The sequence below is a fragment of the Solea senegalensis genome, linkage group LG21, assembly GCF_019176455.1.
Source record: "Solea senegalensis isolate Sse05_10M linkage group LG21, IFAPA_SoseM_1, whole genome shotgun sequence".
Taxonomy (NCBI): Eukaryota; Metazoa; Chordata; class Actinopteri; order Pleuronectiformes; family Soleidae; genus Solea; species Solea senegalensis.
In genome coordinates this window covers 17,671,367-17,693,068 of record NC_058040.1, presented here as the reverse complement: position 1 = coordinate 17,693,068, position 21,702 = coordinate 17,671,367, and the positions used below count along the sequence as shown (strand labels likewise).

General features: G+C 38.5%; 1 protein-coding gene across 5 annotated transcripts in view; it reads right to left on the bottom strand.

The window, feature by feature from the left end:
* LOC122758041 (protein unc-13 homolog B-like) overlaps positions 1-19,974 on the bottom strand; it is a 62,890-nt gene extending 42,916 nt beyond the window's left edge. For 4 of the 5 annotated variants that reach the window (XM_044011844.1, XM_044011845.1, XM_044011847.1 and 1 more), the window contains exons 1-9: positions 19,707-19,974; positions 12,610-12,639; positions 6,816-6,915; positions 4,823-4,940; positions 3,802-3,925; positions 1,796-1,869; positions 1,551-1,608; positions 1,209-1,238; positions 60-273 (exon numbers count right to left, since the gene is read on the bottom strand). In XM_044011844.1, the coding sequence (XP_043867779.1) occupies positions 60-273; positions 1,209-1,238; positions 1,551-1,608; positions 1,796-1,869; positions 3,802-3,925; positions 4,823-4,940; positions 6,816-6,915; positions 12,610-12,639; positions 19,707-19,728 (770 nt within the window). In that variant the 5' untranslated portion in view covers positions 19,729-19,974. The remainder of the gene's footprint in view (positions 1-59; positions 274-1,208; positions 1,239-1,550; positions 1,609-1,795; positions 1,870-3,801; positions 3,926-4,822; positions 4,941-6,815; positions 6,916-12,609; positions 12,640-19,706) is intronic. The other variant, XM_044011849.1, reaches the window with a different exon arrangement.
* Between the last annotated feature and the right edge of the window lie 1,728 nt (positions 19,975-21,702).

Sequence of the window (21,702 nt, the reverse complement as noted above, 5' to 3'; positions counted from 1 at the left end):
TTTTTAAAATGAAGTAAGTAGGAATTTCAATCTGTGTTTAACCGAGTGACTTTGCCTACCTGGTTCCTCTCTGATCCCGGTAGTCCAGGTCAAAACTGTGGACAGAGTCCGTGCAGGAGTCCGGATGCTGCTGTAGCCGAGGCCCCATGGGATACTGGTGCATGGAGGCGTTGGGCTGAGCCGTCGAGTGGTAACGCGGAGGCAGACTGTTACTCGTCTCACTGCGGTAGTCACTGTCCCGGTCATCAACGGCACTGTCCTGGTCATCCAGAGCTGCCACAGACCACAGAATGACCAGAGTAAATCTTACCTGAATCATGAGCAGCAAGTATTTCTTTTTGCTTTTTCTCTCCCTCTCTCATTTTCTATTCTTTTGGATACGTCTTGTATGTCTTGTCTTATATTTTTCTCATACAAAAGCCTGAATAAAAGTCAGTAAAAATGATTTAACCTAATAAAAACACTTTTAAAAGACTGCAAACTCGCCCTGTTAAATTTAAGATACAGAGATATGTGTTTATTAGTGTTATCATATACATTGATTGATTGATTTTGGCTGCAAAGATTCTCAGTCATCCAGGTCATTATAACCTTCAAGACTTGCTTTACTAATTCCAGTTGCCAATGTCTATCTCCTGAACAAAGTTTTGGTAATGTTCCCTCGTAAAAGGTACAATAAAATCGAGCTTAAACAATTTTTCCAACCCTAAAAAACATATTTGAAGAGGTTAATATCCGTCTGAAGAAGAGCGGAGTTCAGGTCTGATCTTTTTTAAAGATAAACTGAATCCTCCAACTGGGAGGTAAAGGGACAATAAAATGTCACGGTAATATAAAATATAAATATAGTTGAGGAAAGACTGCCACCTACCAGCTTAGTGATACAACTGCAATGTACCACTGGTAAGAGCTTGTCTTGTGACATTTATACATTAAGATTAAGTAAACATGGGTCATAAAAATATATGACATCTGCACAGAGCATACTGTAGATAACAGGAAAAAAGCAGGAGAAGGGAGAATTAATTTAAAAAAAGGACAGGAGAAACCCAGGAAATTGCATAAGAATGATAAAAAAATGAGAGTAAAATGCAAGGGAGCTTTATAGATGATATGTTTTTCAGGGGATTATAGGACATTGGGTCATGCAGAGGGCACTGAGGATTAACCAGGAGGGAGAACTTCATCAAAGTGTAATTTTTACATACTCAGTGGTTCAGCCCATCCGAAATAGTTGCCTGGTGAAAGTGCAGATGTTAGAGGTGAGAGGTACAGTCAGAGGAGGTGGAGGTGTGAAAACCAAAACATAAAAAAAGTGTTCTTGTTTTGAAGAAGTGGGTGAACAAAGTAATAAGTTCTCAAGAGTGGGAAGGAACCTTTCATCATTCTCTGATTAGTGCGTAAACAAAGATAATGATTTACAGATTTAATCTTAATTGTGAAGTCTTCATTTTCAACTTTTAGTGCAACAGGGTCACAAACTGAGAGCCACAAGGATGGATAACTGTCGCCATCTAGAGGCTGACAGCGGTATGGGCGGACACACTCACAGCACTGAGAGGCTGCAAATGGCAGCGGGCGACTCTGGACGTCATCCTGAAGAGGGTACTGAAAAGAAGAGATGAGATAAAAACAGCAGAGTGGTTTTCATGTCCTTTTGAAAACAAGTACAACAACACGTCACCGTCATTAGAACAAGTAGTAGTAGACACAATTAGACGCACAATTGATTATTTTTAGATATATAAACAGACCAATTACTTATAAATAAACATGACAGAACCTTGACTTTTACCTCATCGTGTATTCTCAGTGTGTTGATGTGCTCCAGTTTCCCCGTCCAGTACTGAGCCTCATCGTCTGGGATATCTGGAACCATAAAACATGCTACATTAAACTACAAGTATCATCTTCTATAATACATTTATGCCTGTTTAATTTCTCATGCGCTTCTAAGGAACGAAGAGCAATGTCAGAGAAAACAGTAAAAAAAAGACTGAACCCCGCTTCTCCAACCTGAGAGTACATCACTGCGCTGTGAAAGATCAGGTATTCTTCAGATGGGGAGATTTGCTCTTCACAGCAGCAGACAGATGCACATTAAAGGCCCCACACACTTGCAAAAGGCCAGGGCTTCAAAGACACACACACACCGACCCAGAGCTTTAATGAATGGCTCTGGTGGCACAAAGAGTCACGATAGCCTCCCCGCAAACCTTGAAAGGTCTCCTCTTAAAACAGAAGAGGAAGAGTCGTGTCTGCTCTGTGTCCCACTAAGGAGACGGTTACCCTGTTTTAACTTTGACGGCTTTTCGTCATAAGGTTTGAGGTGTATGTGCAAGAAGATACTGTCCAAACGTTTAGTTTTTTTTTAACAGTTAAAGTTACATACAAATGCTGTTTTATAATAATTGTCACAATAGTTGTTTTTAAATGGCAATGTAACCAAATCTAAACCATGCAAGAGTGACCAAATGGAAAAAATGTTCTTTCACAACCTGGAGTAAGATAACACCTTGATGGGGGCTGTGGGTGAAAACGCGGGTTTGCAGTTCATACACTGACAGAATTAACAAAGTTTTCAACATTCTACTATTTATTCACACGTGTGCATCGCACAAAACACACACACTCCCGTCACCGAAATCTCTCCCACCTGACAACACAGGCAGGTAGGAACCAAAAACATGAGGGGTGTAAATAAAACATAAATTCTCATTACCCACGTTATTTATATACACACACATATAGATATATATTAGTTTACTAGTCAAGATATTCGATATTTAATGTGTTCTATATAATATGCAATGCATGTATTTCATAAGATTATAAGAAGATACAATGACATAAAAGGAGGTGAATGCATGTACAGTATGTGTCTGCCACGGCTAAAATACATAAAAAAAAACGTGAGTTTAAAGAGATTTAAATGTTGCATTACAATAATTATAAAAACACTAAATGAGTAAAGACAAATAGCATAAAACACCAAGAAAAACAAACTAAGAATAGTAAAAAATATATATATTTTCATCAGATAACATCATCAGATGATCTGTATATTGTAAAAAAGCAGAATAAAAAAAAAATGGAAATGTAGCTGTGGATGATTCCAGATGGATTCTACACTGTCTCACAGTAGAACTTTCCTCTTCCATCATATAAGCAACAGGTACAAAAGCTTTCTGAATGGGTGCTTTAATCGTGTTAGCTACTGCTAATGGAAACAACCTGGAAGGACAAAATTATATTTACTAAAACCTTAAGTTAATAAAAGAAATAATCCTCAGTGGAACCAGAGACAGGAACAATGAGACACATAATCTGTGACAAATATCTAAGAGTTTCCCGTTAACATCACGTAATGAGATAAAAGGTATGGACGTTAACTTGATTTAGAGAAGAAAATGTGATCAGATTGTCCTCACGTCATGATCTTTACATGTGCTCTGTTTAAGAGAAAATCAGTGCTTACGTAAAAACCCCAGAGCAGCAGGTTTCACTACATACATCAGTTTGTTATGAGTCGCCTCAGGCTGAACGGTTTTCCCTTTGTAGGGTCAGAAACAGACGGCAGACATTTTAGCAGGAAGTATTTGTGGCCTTTAACTGTGGAGATCAGGCTTTGATTTGCTCAGTAGGTGACCTGAAGCCCTCAGGTCCATCACATACACACACCCACCCACCGCAGGCAGAGCAGGGAGCGGATATGACGTGTTTGCCAAAACGTCTTACGCAAAAGAAGACTCTTTTTCCAGTGTGGAAACAGGAAAAAAAGAAAAGAAGAATAGTTCTCACCAAAAGGCAGCTCGAAGCGAGTGTCCAGCAGGACGCGGTGAGGTGTTGGGTTCTTGGTGCCGTAGATTTCATCCGCTTTCATCAGCACTTCTGCGTCCAGGAATATCCACTCGCCTGAACCCTCCTGAAATTACATGAATATATTGATATGTGAGGGAAACAAGGCTGGTTTTCAGTGTGCAGTGTTTTGTAGAGAAGGTGAGAGCAGAGTGAGAGCTTCTCACTTTTATATACTGATACTTACAGGGTTTTAAAGTTTTGATTTTGCGTGACGAAAATGACTGGGATTACTATTATTAGATATTATATCTTGTCATTTTTGTTTTCATTTTGCTTTACAACAGATGAAAAACAGACTTCAAGATTCAAGGAATTCAAGGATTTTTTCCTCAAATTCACGGACCAAATGTGTTGACAGCTTAAGATGGTAAGACAACTTGTAAGAGCCGCTTCGCCCATGGTAAACCACAGCATTTCAAGCACTTTCAATGACCCCATGTTTATTCAGGGTGTGATTTTCACAAACGTTCAAGGATTTCAAGGACCAGCTGGAACCCTGTAATTAATAATTAACAATAAAAGAAAATAAATGAACAGGCAAAACAAAGAAAAAAAAGAAAAACAAAGAAAAAAACAAAGTATTGTTTTCTCTTTTCGGCATAAATACTTCACATGATCTTAGATTGGTATGAGCTTAGATCTGAAATCTGCTACTTTATTCAAATGTGGCATGATTCTATTTACATAAACACAAACATCTTGCATATGCCCAAGAAAGATTTTTTGTGTAAAAAATATATAAAACAGGAAAGCTGTTCCTTGCTTCACATTTATTTGTGCAGTTGTGAAAAATGTTGAAATAAAATATATTAATTTCAAATAAGAGGCCACAACACATCTGAATATCCTTGGTGGTAACAGAATACACTTAGTCATGCCAGAGGAGACATTTATTTTGGAAAATAAAAAAAGAGTTCCTCTTTTATCCGTGTTCTGTAATGCAGGTGTTGTGTTTTCAAACCTCCTCTGATTGTCGGACGCTCTTGAGAGGGATCCAGGAGGTTCCCACCATGGTGTCCCAGATGAGGCCTTTGTTCCACACCTCAACAATGAGGCCAAGGTCCAGGCGACTGATCTCACTGAGGAAAAGAGGAAAATAAAAAAAAAACAGGGACATGTTTAGCTTTGGTAATAAAACTGGTTTCCTGGTAAACAGCAGGACGATGGATGTATCATTTTTATAAGTGGAGGCTTTGTTATCAGAATTAAAACAAAGGTCCAGCGTTTTTTTCTGAGTCCCGTTCAGTGAAGCAGAAATTTCTACCTGGTTACGGTCAAACCACTGGCTGATAACAAAGCCTATTTCCTCTTTTTGTTGTTTACTGGCTGTCATAATCCATGGCAGCCTTGTTTTTTTAATCATTCTGTGTGCTATTCAAAGGGCTGAAAAACATTGTGATGACAGCAGTAAAATGGAATATCAATTTTGAAAAGGAGCCGTGACCGAGGCATTTGCATACTCTCATGTGTAGCCGTTTATGACGATCAACAAGGGGCCAAACAAAGGGAAAGATGAGAGGAAAGATAATCAAAGAGAACAGCTAATTGAGAGAAGTGCCGGGGGGACGGGGCGGGAGTGTAGGGCGTCCAGAGTGTCCAGGTGCAGAGATAAAGGCTTTGTAAATCATCTGCTCATGGAAAAAATGGCAGATAATAAATAAATCTAACAAGATATTCATATAAAACTGTTAACAAATCTAACTGAGGGGCTGCTTTTGTTTAAAATGTCACAGAAAAAAAACATCTGTCGTTTTATTTAACTGATTTATCTTCATGCGTCTGTAGGGTTCTCACTGAGGGGTGCTTTTGTTAAAAATGTCATAGAAAAAAAGACAGACGTCTTTTTTATTTAATTGATTTATTTTCATTGTGTATGTGTCTGTAGGGTAAATATGAAGCCATAATCGCATCATAAACATATTGTTTTTCTTTTCTATTTTACTTAATTTTTGTTAGTATCTGTCTGTACATAATATGAAGTTACAACCACTTAGCTTAGCTTGGCATTAAGACTGGACGCTGGGGATGCTCGGTAACAGATTACGCAAAGTGGCAGCGAGTAAATATTTCTAGCAAGATATTAAAATCAAGTTGTTGCTATTTTATATTTTATAAATACATTGATTTCAGTAACAGAGGCGACGCTCTGTACTTTTACTTCCATAGTATTTAAAACCATTTTTGCTGTTTTTGCTGCGTTACCAGCGTTAAAAAGAAAAATGACAATCTCTATGTTTATATTTTACTTGAGCTGAGTCATTGTCTCTTTGTGTTTAATGAACATATTTTGGTGGTGACAGGTGGTGCGGCGCGTGCACTGGAAACGCCATTGAACGCTTTTGTGTTATAAGTCGAATTAAAGTGAGGCGGCACATCATTAATGGAGAGTAGAGGGATGAAGGTCTGGAAAAACAAACACCGTCGCAAGGAGAGAGTTTACAAAAGACAAACAATGACACATGCAACAGCGTGCTGTCCCTCTCGTCGCCATAGATACCTTTTCACTGGGAAAGTAATATGAGGAAATTAATCCATTGAATTATGGGAAGGGAAATGAAGAGCAGCTGTTTTGACAAAATGCCTTCCTAGAGGGAGTTGCAGAACTTGAAGAACAGACTTTTTTTTTTGACCTACAGAGCGTGTAGGTTTCAAAACTGAATAACAGGAAATGTGAGTCTGTGGACAAAGTGGGCAACAGTGTATGTGCAGCTTCACACAGATTATGATCTTTTAAGATAAACAGCCCATAAAGTCTTGTCAAAGGAAATATCTACATAACCTCAAAAATGTGTTGTCAAAGCAGAAAACCAAGTCTTGCAGTTGATCCAATACTTTGTGAGGTTTTGCAGCATTTTCTTTTATCCTCTATGATTTTTTAATTTTAATTTAAGTAAATAAAATGTAATTAGCACAAAAAAAATCCTAAATTCCCCCCTGTGTCTGTCATGACTTACAACATGAAATCCTGTTCCCAGCACGGCTGGTCCCCTCGCACAGTGATGGTGGTGCTTTTGACATTTTGCACCTTCAGTGTCACGTAGGTATTGAACTTGTCTGAAAACAAAGGAGAGAGAGATTATAGTTTCCAGTCATAGTGAGGTAGTCTCTAAACACTGAGCCCATATACTTGCGTTTAATATTTTCAACATTATACATAAAAATATACTTTATTTTTACTATTAATACTTAAATAACTTAGCAGTTAATACAACATTTGTGGCGATACCTTTGCCATCGAGCTACAACCACCATTTTCATAAACATAGTCCTCTAATTGCTTGGCAAATATTTGCAGCTATAACTCACGTCCAGGTCACATGACAGTGGTGGTGGACATTTGTCTTGGTGTGTTCCAATTGTAGTCGGAATTTCAGAGTTCATATTCGGAAGTTTCAACTGGAACAAAATCAGAGCAACCTCTCAAACCCCAATTTGGGATTGCAAGATGGCTGCCACTAGCATCAGTAGTGAAAACACTCGGCTTCTTTTACTGTTAGTTTCACTTCTGTCTTATTTGTGTCACATTAAATCAGTCATACACGTAGTAATGTTCCATATTTATCTGTTGACATGTTGCTACGCTGTCTGTGTTGTGCAAATACCGTGTCGAGTGTATTGCTAACAACTGCTAATAATGCTAGGCTGGGGTGCCCATGAGCAAGGGGCAGATAAGTGCTGCTCACTGCTCCGGCGTGTTCACTCCTGGTGTGTAATAGGTTAACTGCAGAGGTTTAATTCACTCCATCACCATAGCCCTAAACTTAACCAGCAGATCAGATGTTCAGACTAATGCAAGTAATACTGAACAGGCTCTTTGTGTGGGAGCAAATGATATCATGAGCTTGAGCAGGAGTGAAAGCAGACAAGCCTCCTCCCACTCTTTATGCTGAGCCAAGCCAGGCCAGGCCAGCGAATTGACCCTGTTAATCTCCAATCAGAGGCAACCCCACACACAGAGAAAGAGAGAGTGAGAGCAGATCCAGGATCCAACTTCCTGCACTGCCTCTCCTACTCGTACTCTTTATATTTGCCCTCTAAACATACAGTACAGTGTGTGTAACAGAGGGAGTTGATGACATATAAAGTGAAGTATGTTTACTACAGAAAAAGGTCTCCGTCAGACCTGATTCCATCAAGACTGCAAGTGAATTCCAGCTTGGATTAAAGGTGATTCGACGACTGCGGGAACTATTGTGACACCAACATCAGCCTCTGCAGAACCAGCGACGCTGGACAGTGGAGTCACAACCGACTGCACCAGCTGTCAGCACCAGGCGAAGGGTGAGGGAGGGTGAGAGGGATTAGACACAAGCCTGAAACACAACAACCACTTTTCATTTCCTGCAGCAGGGCAGAGCGTCAAACTCGTTTCCCGTGTCTCTCCTTTCTAGCACCATGAAATATATAAATTTGGCCAGAGTGAATTTATATATTAGGACAGAGTGAATCAGCTAAAACATCTAAAATGTGTACAGTATACGAACATACAGTACAGAATCATGGGTCCAAAGAAATATTTCCTGGACAATAAAAGGTATATTCAATTCTATTCAATTCAACACTGTATGAGTTGAAACTTCGCACACACAAAATGAGTGTGTCCTAAAAATAAAGATAATTTACCTTTAAAACCATCTGTATTCAATTCAATTCACAATTCAAATCTTAGTCCTAAACTTAACCAGTTCCTCAGAAATGAGGTTCTTCATCATGAGGACCAGGTTCTGGTCTCCATGACGTCAGTGTTTATGCCAGAAAAGGTCCTAAAGAGGTCACAAATACACACACACACACACACACACACACACACACACACACACACACACACACACACACACACACACTCACACACACACACACACACACACACACAAAGATGTATGGGAAATAAAAGCAGAGCCTCAGCTGTTCCTTAAAAGAAAGACCACCTGACTGGGTTAAACAAAGATTCTCCCTGGTTACCCCGGCAACATATTGAAACATTTACTCAGCACATAGCCTCTAACACGGCAGCCAGATAAGTAAACGCGACTCTTGACACAACGAGACAGTAAAACAGTCGGCACGGGTGGACACTTGCAACATTCCTCTGCCCGTCACTCTGTGTAAATAAAAACAAAAGATCAAATCTGACTCGTAAACAAATGCTGTAAACAACCAGCGGAGTGACAGCTTTGTCAGTGTCCCCCTACGACAACAACCACCAGTGACAGGACATGGGCCCAATTAGTGTCTTAGAGGACAGTGGTAACAAAGCCATAATTACAAAAGGAGCCTGGGGGATGTTCAAGCCTTTCCCTAATTAGATAGTCCATGCTTTGTGCCACACTTGGGCCGCCTCCCATGAATAGAGGAGATGAGATAAGGGAGGAGGATGTTGGATTAGATAAGAGCCACTTAGTGGCTGTGGGACCTTTACAGCAGGTGGTGTCCACTATATATGGCCAATACAATCTGCACTGTGGAGGAGGAAGCAGCGGTAACTGGCTGGAAAAACACAAATCACACATGCATGCACACTAGAGTCTGAGCCATGATGGATTTATGAGGCCAATACTGGATTATCAGTGTCAAAATGATATAGATGTAAGGATAACGGATAATAATCTCCTTTATTAAAACATTATGCTAATAATGTGAAATACAAGAGAAGTTAAGCCAATAAATACACCAAATCAAGTGTACCGTTGAGTTATTACACATTGATATTGATATAGTGCTTTTAAAGGGAGCTAAAAGATGCTTTTTATAAGATAATAAAAGTCATAAAACAAAGGCAACTACACAAAATTCTATTACATTAAAAACAAGACCTATTTAAAATAACAGTCAATTTTAACATGAGAGTAATACGAGAATTAAATATGTTGAAATATGTGACAGCTTATATGTTGTTATTGCTGGACATCTTTTATAGTCCCAATCATCAATATTATTATTGGTAATTCAACATCAGTCAGGCTCGAATTAACGTAAATAACTTCAGTAGACTCATAAGATATGTTCCCCATTCCTTTGACCACTTTGGATAAGAATCATTGATAATAACGTCCCAGTGTATACTTTTGGTCAGAGTCCAGAGTCATCCAAACCCTAATCTGAAATGACACCTGGAATCAGATGAGGTGAACTGTAGGTTCAGTATTTGTCCTGGTTTTTTTTTTTAGACTTTTAAGTTCACTGCATCTTCATCTAATATTGATCGATGATGAGTTTTTTCAATGAATTAGTCAGAGAAACACAGGTCGTCGGAAAGGCTTGACATTTTAAATACAGGCATCTCATCAATGTTGCATGAGACAGCAGCAGATACAGAGCCATCAGAGGACTTCACCACAGCTGAAGACCATCTGAGGTGGTTGTGTGTGTATGTGTGCATGTCCTGGGAGTCTTCGCATAAAAACAAAACTGAAATTCTCAGGCACGCAAAAAATACAGAGACTGCACATAAATTCAGGAACACACGGCGCTTATCTGGCCTGACTTTCCTGTGGCCGTTCAGTGGAAAGTACAACACCTGGCCGGTGGCCCAGACAAGGTCGCCTCTCGTTTGACTTGCACAGAAAAACAATTGATGGAAGGCCCTGAAAGTAAAGCCCAAAATCTACCTTGGTGAAGGTGTGGTGGAAGCACATGATCACACAGCCTTGTGTAAACTTCCTCCAATGGTCACAAGTTAGGATTATCACACGGACTAATTAACAATGAGGACATGTGTTACATATTCCTTTCCCTTAACCTGAATAAACAGGAGGGAGCGACTGGTATTTCCCAGAATTCACATAGAAATGGGAAGTACAGCGATATACAGGCCAGAGAACATTTACACAGGAAACTGTTCTCAATATACTCTTCCAGTCAGTAAAGAGGACTTTAAGTGCAGATCTATCTATCGATCTATATATCTAGTGTTGATGCACAGGTGTGTGTATATGAATGGCCATTACAATGCCTATAGAAATATAAGATTTAAAGATTTATGTGGTTTAACAGGTCCTAGAGCCAGATAACGAGAGAAATATTGTGATTTAGGGCTGCGATGATTATTCATTAACTATTTTTTGATAATCTATTAACTGGTTTGAGTGTGTTTTAAACAATTAAAACAAGTTTTCTGATTTTTTAAATCGGAATATTTTCTGGTTTCTTTGCTCAACACAACAAATAAACCATTAAAACGGAATGATTTTTGGTTTGTGGACAAAAGTTTGGCGCAGTTTGGGGCCTCCACCACGTATGAATGCGTCCTCTTGTCTTTTATGTTATGAGAGAACGGTTGGGAGAAACTTTTATTTTGCTCTAAGAGGCCGCAAATGTTTGAATAACGTGGATTAAATTCCAAAAGCAAAATATTACAATAATACCAAATAATATGACAGTAGCAAATAATAGCATTAAATAACCATTTACACTTCCTGTGTAACCTGAGTTGTAGAACGAAGACAGCGTTGTTGCACAGAATTATCTGGGTTGTTTGCTCTGAGGCAGGCGTGACATGTGGTGTGGCCCAGTGAAGGGAGGAGGCCCCACACACACACACACACACGCACAGACACACAGATAAAACCAACAGAGGCTCACAATCTAAAAACAATATCTCAGAGAAGCGGAGACACTTCTGTCACGCAGGCTTGTCTCACACTGGGTGGGTGTGCTGCATGTCAAGAAACGTCTCAGTCACTGTCCACGTGAGACCACGTGTGTCACAGTGTGAGTGAGACATGTGGCTCTTTTTGGAAAACAGACCTTTTTTAAACGTGTTTGTCACGCGAGAGAGCCGCGCGCGTCTCAGGGCACAAATATACATCGATTCAGTGTCTCTATCTGAGACTTACAGTACGTCACAAACAGAGCACGTCTTTTCCCTGTTTCAAAGTAAAAGCTGGGATCACGTAGTGAAATGACACAGGTCTGGTTTTAAAATCGCAACTGACGATTGGAAATCTGATCTGAGACTAGGGCTGAACGATTTTGAATAAATATGTACAGTATTTGCGATTATTTTGACTGACATTGCGATGTGATTCGAGATATGAGAGGGAATGGTAATTTTAATTATTTGATTATTCCCATTTTCATCTGAATCACATATTTAAAACGATTAGTGTGTGATATTTGTGCAATTCCGTGAGTTTTCATCTGTCTGTCCGGACAATATTTAATCCAAAATGGTAATGGCAGTAGGCCATATTGCAATTACGATAACATCTTGTTTAATTGTTCAGCCCTATCTGAGTCACATCAATGATAATAATAATAATACAAAAATCTGACCTTAGCCTTCTGCAAATTAGGATGAGAATCATCCACCGCCTGGCAATCTGAATGTAGCCTTACAGCGTATAGACCCATGGATGAAAAGGGGAGGGACTAAGAGGAACAAATGTAGAGACCTGCTGGATAATTGACTTTACAAAGGTCAGTCAGGGACTGAGAGTGAGAGTGAAATGTCAGCAGCAGATCCAAAGCTGCCAGAGCTGGTGTCTGCCCTGCTCTGCTCCCAACAGAAACGTCACGGGGCTTTAAAGTCGATGTGAGAGATTTACCCGGGTGGAGACTGTTTGGACTCACCTGTGCACGCTTTGGCACGGAAGGACGCAGCATTACATCACACTAAATCAAACCTGGCCCCAGGAGGACTGCCAGAATTTGGGTGATTAACCTACATGTGAAAATGTAGCCTACGTGTGTGACGTGTGTGCAGAATGTGAGCGAATAAACATTAAGTTTTTTGTTTAAGTGACTCACCTGGAGATCCCTGGAGTTTGGCTTTTTTCACTGTAAAAGAAAAGGAGGAAAAAAAACATCAATTTAAGTGATTTCAACCTGAGGGAAAAACAAGTCAGAGAGATGCAAACATACGACCGCGGCCTGAAGAATACATTCATATGCAGAGATGTGAGCCGTGACTCGCTGCCTCGTGACACCTGAACAACAGCCTCATGACGCTGAGCAGCAACACTTCACACGTTTGTCAGAATGAAAGGAGACAAAAACAAAATAAACACACGCGATGTTTCCATTGAGTCACTCTGCCTCACTGTGTGGGTTTGTAATGACACAAAAAACACACATTAACCACCATTACTTACTCATAAATATGATAATTAAAGAACTAATAATAATAATAATAATTGGTCCAGGACAGGACCTCCAACATTGTCCATGACCCGTCTATAAAGGACACTGTATTGTCTCCAGTTCACCTGGACAGCCTAAATAAAATGAGCCTAAATAAAACTAACCGAACCCTAATAATGTACTGACTCTGATAATGTACTGGAAATGGCTATTTTGACATAATTATTCTCATTTTCATTTCAAAAACAGAAATAAAGAAGTTTTCTTCCATCTGGAGAGTATGACGTGTTTAGATCAGGACATTATCTAATCTTAAAATGATCATTTGACACAAGTAAATATTGCGTCTCCTGCGATTTGATAGTTGTGTAGTATAATATATAACATACTAAGGAACTATAAGCCTGAACAGTTGTAGTACAAACAAACACACAATGCCAGACCTGGATCAGGACAGATGGACTCGAGATAACAAACAAAAAATGCAAAAATGTCTGGCAACAGCAGCCCCTTCCTTAAACCTCTATTTAATCATTTTCGGTTTATTTTTAGACGCACCATCTTTATTCCCCCTTGATGCATCCATACAATAATGTCTGTGGGATTGCAAAGCACTTTGCAGGGGGGGGATTAATTGTGATTGCCGTGGCAGAATTATGTGTGCAGGAATGTAACCTACTAAACCTCTGCAGCCTGTGACGGCAGATGGACAAGGACGGGATGACGGAGGCACAAATGATGCTTTTCATATTTTCATGTTTTAGCTCCCCAAAGTCTTTATACTGTATTGTACAGGAAAACAACAATTGCAAGTGTAGTCCAGATACATAAATGTTTGAGTTTTATCCACAAAGAGAAAGTAAATTAGATCAACTTTCTTCTGAGAAATCAACATTTTCCCCATGTTAACCATGTCAAAGAAGAACTGAATCACTTCCTGTCTCAGTGGAAAAAGTGAAGAAACAGAACAGGGTTTGGTTTTTTTCTTTTGTCTTTTCCACTCTCTCACACACTTTTCGCAGTCACTGACCAATCACAGACCAGTGGCCTCACGTCCTGATTTGCATGATGTTATTTAGAGCCGTGACACAAAAGCAAAGGGTAAAAAAACACAGGAGGCTATTATGGTGGAAACTGATGCTTATCATTCCTCTGTGGGTTTAGAGGCTATTCAGCCTCAAACAGTGCTGGACGCAGGGCTCACCAGCATTTACAGAATAATTATTAGCAGAATTATCACCCTACTAGGGCTGAGTAACACTACTGACTTCCTGAATTGATTTAATTCTGATTCACATTAGTCCAATTTGATGTGATTTCTGATTCTATTTGATATTACTAAATTCAGTGCAGTCTCTGTTCATTATCTGCCTGTTCTTGTGTAATTTTGTGTTTTTCATGTGTGTTTTTGGTATTATTCCACATCAACAGTCCTGTTTAATGTTTCTAGTATGTCAGCAGCCAAGTTTTAAGCCGTGCCAAGCAAACCTTTCAATGTCTAATGTGAGTGACAGACAGATACATGGACAGACAGACAAATCCTTGCATTTATAGACAAATATTTCAGTTTCCAGAACAATTTCGCCGCTGCAAATTGTACCAAATGTTAATCTCTCCAACCTGGAGCATCATTAACAACAGTGCTGTGCAATAAATCGATATTATATCTATCTTGTTAGATTTTGATAAGGTATCTGTGATGAGTTTTTCTGGTTTTAAAAGGCCTTGAATTGACAATCATCAACTTTATCATATTGAATAAATATAATACACTAAATAACATAAATTAAATATGGTACATATAAAAGTACATTTAAAAATTTCACTTAAGCAATGTTAAGTCTGTCTATTTGTGGTTTTGACCACATAGTCAATTTCATTTCATCTGAATTTTTACAGTTATTAATATCACTCTCACTCTTTAAGAAGCACAAACATGTCAAAACTACGGTTTCATTAACACAGAGAAACAACCCGTGTGCAGCTTTACATTCAAATATAGCTATTAAATATGTAGAAAATATCCAGTTGTTATTTATAAGCCTTAATTATAAATAAATAAAATCAAAAAATGACCCCAAAGTAGTGACATTAAGGCACTTAATGAAAAAATATGACGTCACAGTAAAGTCAAGGATAATTAAGAAAATGCAAAGTGCATCAGACAATTTGGAGTAGTTATCAATTTGCCCAGCAGAGGGACTTCTATTTCAAACTGGCTGTTGCATGGGGTCATCAGGTGGAGAGAGAGAGAGAGAGAGACAGAGAGAGAGAGAGAGAGCGGGAGAGCAACAGATGGCCAGAGGATTACTGTCCACAATCTTCTAAACGCTCTCTCTGCCTCTTTCCCTCATAATTCCACTGCTCTGCTGCTCGCTGCATTCAGCCAAACCACTCTGCCTGCGTTACAGTGCGGCTTGACTTCTGTCTTTCAACCTAAATCCATTTTACTCATCCCGGTGCTGAGCCAACATCGTCGTCACAGGCTGCAAACAAAACGCTGCCACTGCAGTCGAGACGACAACTTTGTTGTGTTAGTGTGTTTTGAATTTTTTTTTTTCATGGCCATTCCATGGCCATGCCAAAGATGTGCTCCGTCACTGTTCACTAACACGAGCGCGTGTCAACAGATGAGTCAAGTGAACAAAAGGCGCGATGATGTGTGAAACAAGCGGGACATCCTGTGTGGTCACTGTTCAGCTGGTGATAAATAAGGCTGAGGTGCTGACGTAGGGGGAGCCTCCTCATTCACCACCTCACCGTTTCATCTCATGCAGCTGATAATGAGAAGCTGTGACATCTGCTCGACACTTTGTTATTGTCTGAGGTTTTTTTCCCCCCGATTCTTTCACAACAGTAACTACGTATGGGCAAACATTTCAGATACCAATAATATCACGAGACAACGATTCTGTGGTAAACGATACACTGCGAGACAGTCATACATCACGATGTCTGTCTAACTGAAGACAACTACACGTTAAAATGAAAAGTTAAAAGTTCTCTGTTTATTCACAACACAGAGAACAAAGTGAATAAAGTCTATGTATTGAGCGTGGATGGAGCATCTCTTAACGTAGTTTCACTCCATTATCCTGCTATTCACTATCATAGACCATATTTAAAAAGTGGACATAGTCTTCTGCTTTGCCAAATGAAGCCAACCCAGAAGTAGCATAGACGATAAAGCACATCTGTGAATCGAGAATCTTGAGACTTCACAACAAGAATTCATTTTGACTTTCATACACAGTCCATGTTTACTACACAAACCGCGAAGATCAGAATCTACTGATGTTTGTGTTCCCCATCTTCCCTATTACTATTTAAATGTTTATTAGAAAGATATTTTAAACTTTTATCCAGCTGAATTTCTCTAAATCTGATTGTTTCTATCATTCTTTGAAGCATTTACTTATACATTTTTTACTTTTTAAAGTGCTTCTTTGTGCTCATTTATTTCTTTAAAACTGCACTGAGTGACCTCTGTGTATGATTATGTGCTCACTCACTCACTCACTCATCTTCTACCGCTTTATATTCCACATGAGGGTTGCTGGTGCCAATCCCAGCTGACAGTGCAAAAGGCAAAGTCACACCCTGGATAGATTGCCAGTCCATCACAGGGCCACATAGAGACAAACAACCATCCACTCTCACACCTACAGCCAATTTAGTGTGTTCAATTGTGGCTAATCCCTAAATCTGCATGTTTTTGGGAGGAAACTGGAGAACATGAAAACTCCATGAACCCAGGTGTTCTTACGATAACATGCTCAAACAAATAAAATCGTCCTTCATTGCAATCATTTATTTCTAGTCTATATGAAGGCAACCATACTTCCCTGTTCTGCTTGGTAAAATAAAGTATGAACAGAGGAGTTTTCCAGATTTGTTACATCTGCAGTCCCACCATTAGATGTCACTCATTCTTACGCACTGGACCTTTAAACCTAACAGTGCTGCTGCCGCATGTCGGGGTCCACGTGAGCCATGTGTCCACTCAGCCCCGTCCTGATCCACAGCAGGAGTCCCGTCCCCCGTCCCCCTCCCAAAAAAATGTCCAGTGTTGTAAGAGAAACCACTTAGATGTTATGTTATGTAAACACATCGCCATGGAGATGAAGCTTCTCAGCTACAGCGATCGATAAAGCAACATGGCCAAGCTGTGCGTTATTGTATCAGAGAGTGAGTCACAGCGTCTGCTGATCACACACACACACACACACACACACCTGCCCAGACACCTGACAGTCCTGTATTTATGGGATGGAAAACACCAACCGTTTGCCAAAACTCTTATCAATGAACACTCTCAGGTCTATTGTCGTGAACAAGACAAAAGTGACTTTTTACCCTTTCCCAGCATGTTGTATTATGGTTTTTAGAGCAATATTAACAACTTCCATGACAGACACTAAACTCCAATCAGACCCATCCACCGCCAAACGTCAACACGATATGTACATTAGAAAAAAATTACACAATGTTGTGGTTGTAGCCATTGTAGCACCACCACACGTTACCTCCTCACGCCTCACGGTTAACCTGAATTTGCTATGACACATTGACCGAACTCGAACTCCCTTGCTTCTCTGAAATCACTAAAGCTCCTTTTCCACCTACGGTCCCAGCTCGACCCGCCTCCCCTCAGAATCCTGATAAGACAACTTTTTGCTGTGTTAATTTCATACAGTCTATGGTTAATTTGATTTCATCTGGAGGAATGTACCAATTTCTAATGGCGGTGTTTGCAGAGCACAGGTAACAGCATGTCTTCAGAAAACGCCCCCCCGGTTTCAGTATTTTCGACCAAGAATTTCTTTGGTTGAATACAGGCCTAGTGGCCAGCAGTCTGGTGACGTCACACTTAGTATCGCCTCAGCTTGCTTGGAACCTCGCCAGAGCATGTACTAAATAAAAGTACCAGGTACTATCGCTAGTGGAAAGGCAAAATAACCGTGCCGTGGCGAGTCAAGTCGTGGAAACACGCCATAAGTAACATGTTTAAACTCACAAAAACAGTTTAAAGATTCACTCTCTGACCCAAAATTCTGAAATGACACAGAGCCTTCAAGAAGACAGGGAACCACAGATCAGAGGTGTTCATTTGATCTTAATTTATATACATTTATCATGTTTACTGTACTACACAACCTCATTAAAGAAAATCCTGTATTTTTCAATGCATTTCAGTGACCAAAACCTATTAATTACCATGTTTGAAATATTGACTATTTTCCAAATTTGCACAAACACTAAAACTCATCAATACGAGCCAGCTTGTAATTGACTACAACACATTTTTAGTCGACATTTGTTTTTAGCACTTTTTATTTTCTCGAGGCTCTACTTTAAACTTGTCTCAGCCTATTTTTTTTTCTCTCTCCTCCTCTTCTTGGCAGTACTTTGTTAAACATTGGTCTTGTTGTCACAGATTTATTTGGATGTTGCATAATGGGCTTTGCTTTGGTGAAGGATGCTACAGACAACAAGAGGTTCTCCACCATCTGTGTGTTTTAGCCAACAGACTGGAGCCTTATTTTGAAAGTGTGTGTGTGTGTGTGGGGGACTGCTATTATATATTATTTTTTGAGTAATTTGTTTGGAATTATGAATAAAAACCACAGAGGATTTAACAGTCCTAGTCCAGTTTCAGGGGGGTTATTATTGCCATTTTCATTCAAATTATCATCACATTTGTAAACTATCATAAAAAATAAATGACAGCTGACAGATTTGGGGGTTTTCACAGGTAGATGCTGATCTCTTAAATTTAGGAAAAGCTTGAATTTTCTTTATTTTTGGGGGCAAAAACATAATTCTGTTACTCAAATAATTACTGATCAACACTTACGGTCTGAATCTAGAATCTCCCATTATTATCGATTATTTTCTCGATTAATCGAGTACTGGGAAAGGGTTTACCAAACGTGAAAATTATGATGTTTGTCCACAAAACAAAAAAATATCCAGTTTTAATGATTTATTTGTTACTTTGAGCAAAAAAACAGGGAAATATTCACATTTAAGAAACCGAAAAATCAGAAAGCTTGTTTTTAATTACTGAAAAAACATTAATCCACTATCAAAATAGTTGACGATTCATTTAGTAATCGATTAATCGTAGCAGCACTACTCCAATCCCAATTAAAACACAAAATAACACTTTATACTACTTTTGTTAATTTACATTATTTAAAAAGCTGAACATTTGACCAAAGTCCAGATTTGAAAACCACATTATAGGCAATATTGCGATTTTGATGACATTTAATTGTTCAACCCTAATTCTTACTGCTCCTTTTCTTTCTTGTCTGTTATTTCCATGAATGAAATCATTTTTACATTTTTAAATGCCCTCATGAAAGAGTTTGTTTATATTCTATTGTTGTCATCTGCAGACTGATACAGTACGAGGCTCAAACAGCTGCTATATTGTGTGTATACTGCTCCAAAAAGGGAAAAATATATTATATAAGTATATTATATTAACATTATAATACATAAATGATATTAATATTGTGACTACATACATGTTTTACATGCTTTAAGAAGATTCTGGTTTGTTTTTTTAAAGAAAGTTTAGAATCTGGACACGACAAATGTACCTGTCACTACAGCCTGAAGGAGTGAGACGTCTGTCCGCAGACAGATACTAAAAACTACTTCTATGGATTTTTCCATCGACTTTATCACAGTGAATTCCACAAAATGGGGTAAAAGTCGTTGTTAACATCACAAAAAAGTGTTTAAAAACTCACCTCTGACGCAAAGTAGCGACATGGCAGAGCGACAGTGCACTTGTTTGACACTTGTTTGTAGAGCAGGCGCAGATTTACTCTCCGCTTACATGGCAGCAGCGTCCGTTAAGTTAAAAGTCCACGCTTTAAACGCTGCAAACGTCCTCGTCGGTGTTCGTGAGTGTTTTCGTAACGCCGGAGTTCGCGTCCACGGAGCAGCAGCAGCGGGCCCACGCCACGGCCACGCCACGAATATAAACTCCCATCACACACAGTTTTACTCTCAGAATTGACGGACAAACCTGAGAGAGGCAGAGTCAGAGGGCGGAGGGAGGGAGAGAGAGGGAGGGGCTTCACTAAAGGGCTGGGCTACGCAACTCAAGCCGACCAATCACTAAGAGGCACAGGTTTACTGCGGAAACAGGTGACGCAGACACATCCGTGTGGAACGTTAGGATGTTTTTATAAACTTTTATTAAATATTTGTATGTAATATGTTGTGATTCTTAATTTATTTGGAGATTTATATTAATAATTTCCCTGTAAGCATTTGTTTTTTACTCAAAAATGACTTTTTTAAAGGTCCAGTGTGTAACATTTATTGCTAGAAATTGAATTTTGTAATTAAAATGATGTATTTATTGTGAAAATAGGGAAAGCACACATTAACATACATTAGCTACTTATTGTATTTCATTGTATTAGCCATTGGCTAATTTCCATATTTAGCCCAGAGTCAGGTTGGTGTAATCAGAATAATTTGTTATTCTTATTTAATTCAGAGCTTTATATTAATATTTCATGTTGAAATATTGTTTTTTGGGGTCACAGAAAATCTATTTTAAAGGTCCAGTGTGTAACATTTGGGAGGGTCCATTCAATGTTTAACTTTAAATTAAAACATTCAAATAATTATTGATTTATTGTGAAAATAGTGATCATCTAAATGCTACAGATTGTATTTTATTGTATTAGCCAATGTTATTAGAATACTTTATTAATCCCTGAGGGGGAATATTGGGTAACACATGTAAACAGACATAAATAAACACATATATGTTTTTACATAAATGTATAATCGCTTTAAAAAAAAATAATAATAATAATAATAATAATAATAATAATAATTATAATAATGATGATGTTATTAATACTAACGAAATGTTGTTGATCTTTAAGTGGTCTTTGTGAGCAGCAAACTCATTCTCAAATCAAATGTTTAATTTGTCCTGTGTTTGCACTTGTGTCATGTGATTATTTCAGTTTATTTTTATATTTCTATAGTTATTCACACATTTCCTAAAAATATCCCTTCAAACCCTTTTAAAGAGCTGTACATAACACAGTAGAGTCAATAGGAAAAACAGTAGGCTATATTATTTAATTTGAGTGTATGGTCTCTGTCTGAAGGGCTTCAGGAGCAACTGATCTTAAAGACAAAAGCAACAGCACCACCTGGTGTACTCAACGAGTCATTACGTGTATTAAAATATCCTTGTTTTGAGATAAGGTTTACGTTTATGAGGGTGAACTGGCACATCAGCACAAAAGACAGAAGCAAACTCAAGATATGAAGATCAGAAACAAAATGTTCGCAAAATAAATGACAAATGACAAAAATATAGGTACAATATGTTTTTAACAAGCTACATTGGAACAATTTAAAAGGTAGAGTATGTGCAGTTTTAATGCAGAATGTGGAAAAACACAGTCTTTGATGAAGTTATTTTCATTAAACCCTCAGCAGAGTAGAGTTTTCTATGCCGTGCATTTTCAAGTCCACTATTTTTGATAAAATAAACACATTTTGATCATACATTTAAAATAGTTAAGTTTATGTTCAGATAGCAGAAACCTCAATGGTATAATATATAGTGATTAAAACCATATTAAGGTTTTAATCACTTTACAACTACAATTATTTATACATTTTAATGTAAATAATTGACACGGGTAATTAAAATAAATCTATATATTATTCTGCTGATATTAGCTTCTGATTTAACAGTTAAGAGAA